General features: G+C 33.7%; 1 protein-coding gene across 1 annotated transcript in view; it reads right to left on the reverse strand.

The window, feature by feature from the left end:
- The window catches only part of LOC128217880 (plexin-B-like), a 52,395-nt gene extending 39,534 nt beyond the window's left edge, over positions 1-12,861 (reverse strand). Inside the window, exons 1-8 of the mRNA XM_052925317.1 lie at positions 12,765-12,861; positions 10,019-10,121; positions 8,105-8,207; positions 7,615-7,710; positions 6,182-6,286; positions 4,757-4,853; positions 3,625-3,785; positions 2,071-2,273 (exon numbers count right to left, since the gene is read on the reverse strand). Coding sequence (XP_052781277.1) covers positions 2,071-2,273; positions 3,625-3,785; positions 4,757-4,853; positions 6,182-6,184 — 464 coding nt within the window. The 5' untranslated portion in view covers positions 6,185-6,286; positions 7,615-7,710; positions 8,105-8,207; positions 10,019-10,121; positions 12,765-12,861. The remainder of the gene's footprint in view (positions 1-2,070; positions 2,274-3,624; positions 3,786-4,756; positions 4,854-6,181; positions 6,287-7,614; positions 7,711-8,104; positions 8,208-10,018; positions 10,122-12,764) is intronic.
- Positions 12,862-13,232: the final 371 nt, after the last annotated feature.

Here is a 13,232-nt window from a genome sequence, read left to right on the forward strand (position 1 = left end):
TACTATGCTGACATATATTCTGACCCGGTTTCATTAAGTTAATATTTTGTATTGATGAAAGCTTACTCTGTATATGATTTAAAATTAAATGCAAAACTGATAATGACCCCCAAATGCCCGTCCTTAAAGCTTTAATTTAAACAAGAGCACGGTGGAATGAACGCAAATGCTAAATGTTTATTGCTGTTGTTTTCAGTCTTAAAGAATCAAAGTTATGCATTTGGTCTGTGAAAGTTGGTAGAGGGGGGCATTAGGATTTCAGACGAGAAGTCGAAAGACCGACAAAGATAATGATAATAATGGATCACTGAAACAAATAAATGCTCATTTTATACAAAACTAGAAGCGCCGCAATGCGACGAAACCAGGTTTTTGTTATGGGCAATCAGAAATTATAGCCAATTAATTTGTTGTATGACTTTATCTTTACTTTTATTAAAAAGAGACGTAACTGAAAATTACTGTTGGCGGAAACCATTTTTCTATTTTTAGTAATAGTGATCTTGACCTCAGCCCCTCCCCATTCAAAAGCAATTCCAAGCTACCTCTTCACATAAGCTACCTACACGCTAAGTTTCATCAATATCTATCAATGCTAACTTATGTTATTGGGCGGAAAACATTTTTCTATTTTTAGTAACAGGCGACCTTGACCTTAGCCCCACCCCCTCAAAAGCAATCCCAAGCTAGCTCTGTACATAAGCTACCTACACACCAAGTTTCATCAATATCTGTCAATGCTAACTAAAGTTATTGGGCAGAAACCATTTTTCTATTTTAAGTAACAGTGACCTTGACCATTTTTCTATTTTAAGTAATAGTGACATTGACCGTAGCCCCTCCCCACTCAAAAGCAACCCCAAGCTAGCCTTTCACATAAGCAACTTACACACCAAGTCTCATCAATATCTGTCAATGCTAACTAAAGTTATTGGGCAGAAACCATTTTTCTATTTTAAGTAACAGTGACCTTGACCATTTTTCTATTTTAAGTAATAGTGACATTGACCTTAGCCCCTTCCCACTCAAAAGCAACCCAAGCTAGCCTTTCACATAAGCAACTTACACACCAAGTTTCATCAATATCTGTCAATGCTAACTAAAGTTATTGGGCAGAAACCATTTTTCTATTTTAAGTAACAGTGACCTTGACCATTTTTCTATTTTAAGTAATAGTGACCTTGACCTTAGCCCCTCCCCACTCAAAAGCAACCCCAAGCTAGCTCTTCACATAAGCAACTTACAAACCAAGTTTCATCAATATCGGTCAATGCTAACTAAAGTTATTGGGCAGAAACCATTTTTCTATTTTAAGTAACAGTGACCTTGACCTTAGCGCCTCCCCCTCAATAGCAATCCCAAGCTAGCTCTTCACATAAGCTACCTACACACCAACTTTCCTCAATATCTATTAATCCTAACTAAAGTTAGTGGGCAGAAACCATTTTTCTATTTTTAGCAACAGGCGACCTTGACCTTAGCCCCACCCGCTTCAAAAGCAATCCCAAGCTAGCTCTGTACATAAGCTACCTACACACCAAGTTTCATCAATATCTGTCAATGCTAAATAAAGTTATTGGGCAGAAACCATTTTTCTATTTTAAGTAACAGTGACCTTGACCATTTTTCTATTTTAAGTAATAGTGACCTTGACCATAGCCCCTCCCCACTCAAAAGCAACCCCAAGCTAGCTCTTCACATAAGCAACTTGCACACCAAGTTTCGTCAATATATATCAATGCTAACTAAAGTTGTTGGGCAGAAACCATTTTTCTATTTTTAGTAACAGTGACCTTGACCTTAGCCCACCCCCCTCAAAAGCAATCCCAAGCTAGCTCTTCCCATAAGCTACCTACACACCAAGTTTCATCAATATTTATCAATGCTAAACAAAGTTATTGAACAGAAACCAATGTTTGACGCCCGCCCGCCCGCCCGCCCGCCCAACGACAACCTCATTCTAATAACCCGGTTTTCGTTGAAAACCTGGTTAAAAACATGAGTGCCACGGAGTAGAGTTGGATCAAAATGTATATGAAATATGACAGATTATCATGTAATCCTCAGTACCTTTCTCGAATTCCTGGATTAAAGTCTTCAGCGTCCGTACTATCTCTGTAGTTGCTTTCAATTACCGAAATACACCTTTTATTAACAACAACTGGATTAACAGAGGTATCTCCGTATACAATTGTATCATTTTCTGTTCCAAACTCATTTCCATACACAGTGATTATTGTTCCTTCTCCGGTATACCCATCCCTAGGCAAAATCTGAATAAAAATATATTCTAAAGTAAATTTTAAAATAACTACACGAATGCACCAAAAACAGGTTTTTCAATTTGCACAATACAAAATTAGGGCAAATTAAAAAAGGGGTGTATAGGGATGGCATACAGACAGAGAAGGAAAAAGTTGGAAAGTTGCTAAATTAAAAGTTTAAGTACTTGAATGAATGTGGTACCCAATTGGCTTAGTTCAGGCTACAAGCACCGACTCATGGTTAACAGTTTAATTTTCAAACACATGGCCAAATTTATTAAAGCCAGGATAACCATACAAACGAGAGATTCTTTTTACAAATGACCCTTAAGTGCAACCTTGACCTATGATACTGTCTTGCACAAGTTATTTAAAAATTCCCTCTGTAAGGCCAAGCTATAAAGCGGACAATTAAATTTCTAAGGAATGTTGACCCTGAAATGTGAGCTCGACATTTGACTTAAAGAAATAGGGTATTGCAGGCAACATATAAAGCATCAAAACGAGTTGCAATTGTGATAATTGTTTGTACCAAGTTATTTTATTATCCCCTTACGCATGGCCAATTAAGAGCCTAGAAAAAAAATGATGACACCATATTAAAGAAATTTTGACAAATGACCATTAAGCGTTACCTTCACCTTTGACCTTTTGACATTGATCGTGCATGAAGCATATCATCTTGTAAAGGTGGAAACATGTATGCATTAAGTAATACCTAAAACCTATTGAGCCATAACACTCCAGACTGTTTACCCCAATTTCAAACTAATTGTTACCACAACAGTAGACTATTAGTATATTCCATGGCCGAGAGTGCAAGATAGGTTCATTCCGACCCGAGCATAGGGTGTTATGCGGAAACGAGGTTTACCGAGTTTCCGCAAAATACCCAGCGCGAGGGTCGAGATGAATGTATCTTACACGAGCGGCTATGGTAGATGCTTTTTCTCCCACTTCAGTTAAACAAAATTAAGAACGTTATGATTGTTTTGCTTAGTGAAAATAGTGGCGTATGGATATGCGATAATTCGGGGTTGTCATGGATATGCGCTCAGTAATTCAGATTATGTGAAAAGTCCAATCGGCCTTTAAATAGTTCTAAGGAGAGTAAAGCATTATTTCTTGAAAAGTTATTTTATCTTTGCCCGTGGGCAAAATAAGAATTTCTAACATGGTTAAATAATTGGATCTACTTATCTGAGGTGGGAGAAATGGATTTCCAACGCATACTACAAATAAGTTATTCCTATTTACCCGATTTATATATTGATGAAATATAAACCCTATTTTGAACAATTTAACGGTTGAACGACAATCATTGTTGTGTGAGAAACAAAAAAAAAACACTTGTTCTTACCTTAGGTATTTCTGGCATAGGACATGTATACCCTTCACCCACCTTTTGACCGTGCTTACAATCACCAGAGTTTAAAGGCCAATGGCATATATATTCGGACTTAAGTGCATTACAAAAGTTGCATTTCCCTTGGGAAAGAATGGAGCAGTTGTACACAATTACTGAAAAGACAAGTTTAAGTAACAACTTTATTAACAGTGCATAACAATTTCAACATGTGTTTATATGCGGAATATCTTCAATGTCAAACCTGCAACTGGTTAACATTAAAATGCTAAATACAATTAAAAATATACCAAAGTAACTTGTTCAATCCGTTGTTCTAATCATTCAAATCGAGAATTTGAACTTAATAACCAAAGAATCAGAGCTTCATTCCAATAAAATAGCCAAGTTGTAAAGGCAAAACTCTTCAATATGTAGGAATGCCACAAATGGCTTCAGAGTAACTCTAATCTTCAACATTTGGCCAAAAAATGAGTAATTATGCCAATATGATCATTTCGATTTGCGAACAAGATCAATATTTAAAGAGGTCCTCCAGTGTATTGTGCCCTACATATAGTCGCATGATGAACATGTATGCCGAATTATATTTTGCCAATGCATGACATCCAGATCGTGTTTCAGCCTGTACAAGACCAGAATTTAATGAACAGTGCCGGAAGCCATAAAATATAATAAACCATATCTTTTGAGCTTTTGTCATGTTCCTAAGTTAAGCATCCCAATTACTCAATAATTTCTGCGATACTCTTTCATTTAACTCATTGAAAAGAAATACTGCTATAACGTTTACTTCAATTAATTTTACTTTGATATTTTAAGGAAATCGGCTTATGTGAGGAAATGCCAGAATAAGATTAATAAGAAATGACCAAGATAAAAAGAGGGACAGACACACTCAATCAAACAATTACACTCGACCACCATTTTTACAACTATGGACGTGATAAAAACATAATGTTTTGATTTTAAATCAAGTTCTGGATCACTAATTAAGGGCATAATCTAAGTTCTCGGTAACCTAAAATAAAATCATATGTGTTTTCGCCTACCAGATTGTCACTATACAAGTGCTGGCACATGTAAAAAGTATTTGCACAAGAGAAAAGATATTCTCAAAACTTACCATCAATTTGGTTTGGATTGTCTAGATAAACTCCGGGACCTTCAGAATTCAATTTATAAAATACTTCAAGAGTCAAGGTTTCCTTTTTCATGCTTGTCTGCAATTGGAAATATAATCATTTAGCAACATAAAAAATAATCTGAAGCAACTTCAAGAAAAACAAAATTAGTCAGCACAGTAAAACTATCAACAATGTTGTTGACATCTATAAAATAGCAGAAGGAACACTGAAATATTTTTTGCTTTGTTTTTTATTTATTGTAGAAGTGATAATACAAGGACAGACAAGATTTGTTGAGCATAATTTAACACAACGTGGCTTCAGCAAGAAAGGGTGCAAAACCAGGAGAACGAGGCTGACATTTAGATGTAAAATATCCATTTTTATTAAAACATTAAAAACTATAAAGACTGTATGCGATGAGGAATAAGGTTTCAAATAGGGCAATCTAAGTTTTGGGTATTTAAATACAAGTATTAACTTACTCCTTGAAAACAAACAGATAATTGAACATTTGATGTACCAAGACAAAGCGCAAATCTTAGCAGATCTCTGCATGAGCTTGAAAATTAAACAAGTGTATAAGTATATGATGTTCTTAACTCAAAATATTATGAAAACTATTCCGCTTTTAGTGGCATTTTGACCATAACTTAACTGGAATACAATCCAAAAATATTTCTTCTACTTTTTAATATACACCAAGTTTTATCCTAACTTAAGTTATTGGGTGAAAAACATTTTTCGGTTTTAAGCAACAGTTACTTTTACCTGGATACCACCAACCCAAAATGTAACTCGAAGGTAAGTTTTCACATGAGCTTGCTATACACAAAGTTTACCACTATGCTTCATATCTAATAAAAGCTAGCGAGTGCAAACCGTTTTTCTATTTTAAGGTGCTCAACAACCTTGACCATGACCCCAGGGACCCCGAATGCAATCCCTAAGGAAGTATCCACAAAGTAAGTATTACTTTGTACACAAAACTTCAGTCATCACTATACATCAATGTACATCATTCCCAACTTATCGTTTTGTGCAAAAACCAAGAAACTACTGCCCGCTTGCTAATCGCACTTCATGCATCCACATTCTTATAACCTGGTGTGTTGTTAATCAAGCGTTCTATTTTTAAAAACAATGAAGCGTTCATTTAATATACTCTTGTCTTCCATTTTCAACCTTCTATGAATGTTTACAGTTAAGGTATTTTAATAATCAAGTCAAGTTCATTAGTTATTTTATTATGAATTTAAAACTAACATTTAATTGCAATAAAAATTAAAAGTTATAAAACTAAAGAAAAAATATGAACATGTATCTTTAATTTGTAATGGAACAAATCTGGAACACATTTATAAATATTAGAATTTAAAAAATTTAAAATATCGTGGTTAAAATAAATTTAATTTATGACTTACCATCCAATTAACTGTACAATTGATGGATCCATTAGTAATATCAGAACAACCAAATGGCTTTTGCTGGAACTCCACATGAATAGAAAACTCTGTAGTTATATTTAACTGAAAAAACAACAACTTATTCGTTAGCAGATTATACGTTATATTTGGTCAACATACATTGGGATTACAGTTCAACTCAGTTGTGTGCAAAAGTTATAACTCAATTTTATGGCATTCAATGCCATCAATACTATATCAAGTAAAATAAAATGATAATTTTACGAAAATAATGAAAGACATACTGGAAATGTACTTTTTTAAAACTCTGTGCACTAATTAATAACTAATTTTCCCCATTTAGACTTTTTTTAAATCCGTTAAATCAACTGGTCAGTATTGTTTCGAGTCATAAATATCCAATATCAATGACGCTTGTCACAATTACCCATCGCCAAGGTAGAAGGCGGTGTCGAAATATCGTGACTGACCAATCTGCGATCAGTATCCGCTACACCCAGTGGTGTGTAAATCAAAGAATAACCGAAAGATTGAAAAACGTTTTGGACTGTTATCAACATAGGTGGACTGTAACCTAGATAGGCTTTGGGAATATGTGCATGACCGTCTGCACATCTATTAGGCATGAAGGTTAAGAACACGCTAATACACTACATGGCGATATGTATTTTTGTTTTGTTAACAAATTAAGTGAAACATGCCTGGCATTCATTTAAACAAAGTCACATTGTAATTTTGCAATGATGACGCAGTTATAATAATGTTATACCACCCAAATAAAAAAAAATCAGAAGAAACATTCAAACGAGATTTAAGTAACATTTCAATAGTCACTGTGCTGCATTGTGATTTGCAGAAGAGCCTGTTGTGGGCTGTCAATCATTGAAGTGACGTATCAACATGTCTTAGATTAATGTTTCTGAACAGACTGGCTGTTTAAATTTGTTGGTTCTGTCACATAACATTTATACATGTTTTATTAGCTGTGTGTTGATGTTTCGGCAATATAAATCATTTAGCATGCAACCATGGATTGATGCAGATTTAACACAGACAAAATGCTTCAAAACATTGAAAAGCTACATGCTGTTGTAAACAGAAGTAATGTGTACTATTAGTTTTAGTACAATCTTATGAACATCTTGAAAATAGACTTAATTCACAAGTAAAGTTGGGCACAAAACAGCTATTATCTTTTCAAAGACTCAGGGGCTCACTAAAAGTATTTTTAAGGCAGTTCTGCAGTTCAGGTTGATAATAAGTACTAAGGAATAAGATTTCAGAAAATAATACTATCATTCAGCAACAAACGGTAACCAACAGAGACCAACAGAGTATGTCCCAACCAGCAATATATAAACTCCAATATAATGTACCCAAATCGAACTGAATTTGCATACCCGGTAGTTAAATACCAAATAGTTACATACATTATTCAGGTTTCCAATCTCCAATGTCAAATTTGTTTCAACTCCGCTTGGAATATATTTTGAGTGTATTCTTTCAAGATGCGGGCAATCTTTGACCTGAAATTTAAAGATTGATAAATAAGTATCATTCTTACACTCATATGATAGTTTTTTTTTACATAATTACCATTTTCGCTGACCTGTTATTTCGCTTTTTTCGCTGACCTGTTCTTTAATTATGTATTTTTAAGTTTTCTTTGTTGTTGTTTTTTCTGATTTTTATCTCCAATAATACAAAAGAAACAATACATTCCAGTAATGAAGAATTTACCTTTGAGCGTATTTAAAGGCACAATAATCCAAGGACGTATAACACAAGCAACTTAAGGTTAAAATATATTAACATGTTTTAACTCTTTAATTAATGTAAACTTGTGAAAATGAATCAGGCAAAAACAACTCTTAGACCTGCACAATATTATTGCAGTATCCAATTGTTTTAAAAACTGACCTGGTAAACTCTATTTCGTCCATCAGCTTCAGTCGAAGAACAGGTACCACTGTCTGGGTGCCATGTACAATTAGCACCAAAGGTTTCCACACATTTACCGCACCTAAAAATTAATAATAGTATCCTGACCCCAGTTTATAAAACAGAGTACACTAAATAAATTTCGAGTATACCGTAAATACGACTGGAAAATAATTCTGATTCTTTCATATTTTGCTATTTAGCTATTACTTAATATTGTGAGTCAACTTTTGTTACAATGTTATTAAGTAATTACTCAAGTATATTTCTTGAACTTTTGAACAAAAAACTTAATCCATAATTATATAATCTTTGAAAGCATATGGTTCAGGGTCAAAACAATTTGCATTATGAACCATTCTTTGCTGTAAAGAGGCTGAATTACTTGAGTTATAATTATCAAGTTATTAGAGAAACTGGCATCAGGTCATTTAAACAGATATATCGTAAACTCTTAGCCAAAGAAACACATGCGGATGCCATCATTAAAGGGCATTTGTTTGTTTAATTTTAATGCATAATCATGTATAACTCATTTGACTTTACTGATAAAAAACAAGCATACGATTAAGGTTCATTTAAACAAGTATTAGCCTGTTTTATTAATAGCTACGTGTCCACCAATTCCCCAGTTAAAAAAAAGCACCAACACATTACTTATATTTTTTATCGGTACCTAAATTGCATGCGGTTTTTTTGTTTTTGATCATTAAAGTAAAATGAGTTATATACGATAATGCATTAAAATAAGAATTGCTTTAGTTAGATCAAACTATATTCGCTATGTGCATTTAAATGTACTTATTCAGCCAAATGGGGCTATAGCTATTTCAGTGATGATTAAAGCTCGAGATATGGGCATTGCTACACTTGTGTGTTTACCTCTGGTAATATGTGTGCAAAGTTTTATATGTTTGTATTTCAGTTATGACCAAATTGAATGTGTTTGCATCCCAACAATGACACTTAAGGTATCAATTCTAAATCACATAAATCTACCTTGTTTTCCAAAACCAGATAATGTTAATAACAGATTTACCAACCAAATTAATACATACAAAGGCAACAAACACAACATCATGGAGCTGCAGTGAGTGTCTTATTGTGTTTACATGGTTATATTCTACTCATCTTGCCTTTCTATAAATATTTATCAATTTTTTTAAACATCAATACGGCTTATACAAACTCACTCATACTCGTATCCTCTTCATATATGAGTTTAACAATAATTACAAACCTAGAAAACTCCAGGGATATATATGTGATATATGAGTCATCATTGAAATAAGATATATACATGGTGAATTTAAAATCTTGACCATTGTCTCATTAGCGTGAGTCCCATCTCAGAACTAGTAAACCATGTTCGGTCCTGCGAACAACACACTGTCCAAACATGTCCAAACATGGTAATACATGTGTGCAAACTCATTTTAAAATATATCCATGCGTGCATATTACCTTCCGGCAAAGACCACAGGAGGCATACACAGAGGCAGTATCATTTACTCAAAAGTAACAACTATGTCTAACTACATAATAATTCTCAGCCTAACAATTCTCTAATACGTTTTTAAAGGGAAATATGCCTCATTTGGTTTTCCATGTATATATAATGAAGAACTGTTTTAAATGTTAACCGTAAAAATAACAAGGGTCAGGTGCTTTAGACTTGTGGCACACATACACATACAATTCTTTTATTGATAAACTAATATTCTAAAATGAAACAATTGATAACATTTTTCCATCGACAAATAAAAGAAATCTGGATAAAACAACTCACAAAAATGCAGATGATCAAGAAGTATCCTATTATTTTGTAACAACAGGCATATTTGCTTCTAAAAGGTATAACCCAAATAAGACATCCCATTATTTTAGACTTACCTATCAAAAGTTGAGCAATTATAAAATAGGAAAGATGCATTGGCTATTGGAATTTTCACCGAATCGTGCGCAACTATAAGACTTATTGCGACCTTTTTATGCTCTGAAAAATCAAAACAAAAATTTATTGAAATAAGAATATTGCGTGAAGCGATGGATGCTGCCCATAGACAATTGTCTATGAACAGGCAGAAATCGGATTGCAATGTGCTGGTAGGAGACAAATGGTTGTAGCATTATTATATACAAAGTGGAAAAAATCATTACACGGAAGGATATGGGCAGTTTTGAGAATTAGAATATCAACAAAATTTCAAGCAATGAAATAAACAAGAGGCCCATGAGTGTCTATGCTCTACTGACATGGCGCGTAAGGTCATGTTCAATCCAGAGCTTGTTTGTATGGGTTATATGCACAAAGCTTATAGTTCAATTGGAATATTTCGTGTTTGGGTTTACTGAAACGTTAAGTGCTTAACACGTGAAGACAGAAAATGTAGGAAGCGGATTGATTGGAACTAGTTAATATGTGCGAGTGACAGTCAGGTCATATCCAAAGCATGTACAAACTAGTTAAAGCACACATTCAAAGCAGACCATATGTTTTCTGACAAAATTTCATAACAATCTGATAAAAACTATTCACTTTATGACATAGAATAAAACCTTTAACACAGAATTGTTCAGGACAGCCCACAAACTTATAAACCCCCAGCCCGCCGATTTTCGCTATTATATGACCCAAATTTTATTCAATGATTCCGGCTAAAGCGACAGATATGTGACAGTACAATGTTCACATCTGATTTTTTCATGTTTAGCCATTTGGTCTAAATTAAGGCTTGTATCAAAGTATTAAGGGTTGCTTTCCTTTCACTGTGCAATAAGTATAAATTTTATCTACATAAACAAGTCCTAAAATACTCAAATTTGGTCATATAAATTGGGTGAAAGTATTTATCAATGTAAATAGAATTGCAGGTTAAAAAAAAATCAACATCTGAAGGTTTTTGGATGAAGTTTAATAATGCTTGGAAAAAGTTGACAAAGCACTTTGCATGTTGTTTTTTTTTCAAGCTAGGTACATGTAACACATAATTTTAGAAGTGTGTTTCAGCAATATCCAACCTGTGACCCGCATCAATCCTTTTTTTTCTTCAGTATATTAAGTATAAAAGAAAGACCATTGATGCAAATCATCAAAGGGTGCCGTTTAATAGTTTATGCATTTGTTTAAAATCAATGAATAGAAACGGTCAATGAGCACATGATGATGCAAACAAACTAAGGGAAAATTGTTCTTTTCAGGGTGTATTACCCAATGTTTTTATCTGTAATCAAAACTTTTCACTGCATTGAGAAGTGTTTATTAGGCTTCAAATGCAATTGCGTCCTGGACCTTAATACAAGCTGATTGTTATTTATGGTCTTGATATCGACTTACTATGATCATTTGTGTCGATTCATTTCAAAGTCCTTCTAGCAATTAAACAGTTATGGTGCAGAATCAAAATATAGTTGTATGACCTTTCGCCTGTAATTACGAATTTGAATGTAGATTTGAATGTAGTTAGTAGTAACATGTGGTACGCATTTGTTGTATTGGTTAAAAAAATTAAACACGTGTCTATTTATGAAAAATAGAGATGTAACATGAGTGACGAATACCCCAGAATGCTGCCTGGAAACAGGAATGGGAAAATATTTCTTTGAAGAAAATCCATAACTTCGAGGTTATTGTACACTGCACTTCAACTCATAATGATTGTCCAAAGTATGTTGTTCAATTAAAATCCATCATAGTAATTTAGAAGTGACGCTGCGAACAAGGAAAAGTAACGAAAGGCAATAACTCTGTGATAGTTACTGTTTAATATAAATACAATATAAACTTCTGTCAAAAATGGAAGCTACTGGGAAAAGGAAAAAGAAATTGTGCTTCTGGATGGAATCAAACCACTGTCTTGATTTCGTAGTTCTGTGCTTAACAACATAGAAGCTAAAGAATTAAAATTGAAGAGTTTCCAGTGGAGATTTTCATTAGGGGTGTGCTACCTTAATAATTACATGATACGGTTATGGTGCTTGTGCACTGCACTTACTCTCATTGCCATGTATCTATGTACTTAATTTTATTTCAATCACATCAGTAGTTTTAATTATGGCATATTTGTGCTTACACACATACAACATAGGCTAAAGCATTAAAATTGATAAGTGAAAAAATGTATTAATTACTGTTTAATGAATATACAAATGTTAGCTACTGAGAAAAAAAGGAGAATTATTTTATGCGTCTAGCTGAATGCGAACCGCTACCATGAAACTCTCAATTTTTTGTAGTCCTTTGCTTAACAACATAGGCTAAAGCATATGTTTAATCACATACGTCCCAAGCAAGTGTGAACAGCACGTGAACCAACCAAAGTGTAAGATTTATGAAGTTCCAGCGAAAATATCTTATCACATGACTGACATGACCAATCATTTTGTGCGCATTGTGTAGTGTTCTAAAATTAAAACAACTTGGGGCAATCGTTATGAGAGTTTACTAATGCCACCTTCAACACATTAACAAATAAAGTAAGGTAAACATTTAATTATGATATCGATAAAATTAAAGAAAACAGCTTAGCTCATTATTTATCAATGCAGTAAACATAACAAAACTAAATAAAACATAATTATTCGCATTCACATAAACTCAATTTGCCAGGTTGATATTCAATAACATCATTCATTATACCTTTTGTGCCAGCAATGGTGCAATTTATTGGTTTTCCCTCTGCCTCAGTTGCACGCACGAAATCTTTATCACCTTCCACTTGACAGAAGTATGTATCATTTCCCAAGCGTTCAGGAAAATTGGCCACATTTAACGTCACCTAAAATAAAGGCAAAGATTTATATTATTATTAGTTGAATTATGTTATACAACTCAAAGAACATAAACCAACACATATCAGTTGTTTTTTCCATTGACCAAGTTGCATAACTCAACTAAAATTTGCTTTTCTAAGATGTACCTGCTATCCATGTGTATGTGCTAACTGTTAGCATAAGTACCAAGAGCCATGGTAGTATCGAATACTTTTAACAAGTTAAGGTTTAGCATGCTGCCAAGATAAACTACAACAGCAAAAAAACAACAAGAGGGCCCAGGCCCTGTATCGCTCACCTGATCCAATTCAAGTGTCAAATAAGTGTTTTCAGG

The sequence above is a fragment of the Mya arenaria genome, chromosome 14 (genome assembly GCF_026914265.1).
Source record: "Mya arenaria isolate MELC-2E11 chromosome 14, ASM2691426v1".
Classification (NCBI taxonomy): domain Eukaryota; kingdom Metazoa; phylum Mollusca; class Bivalvia; order Myida; family Myidae; genus Mya; species Mya arenaria.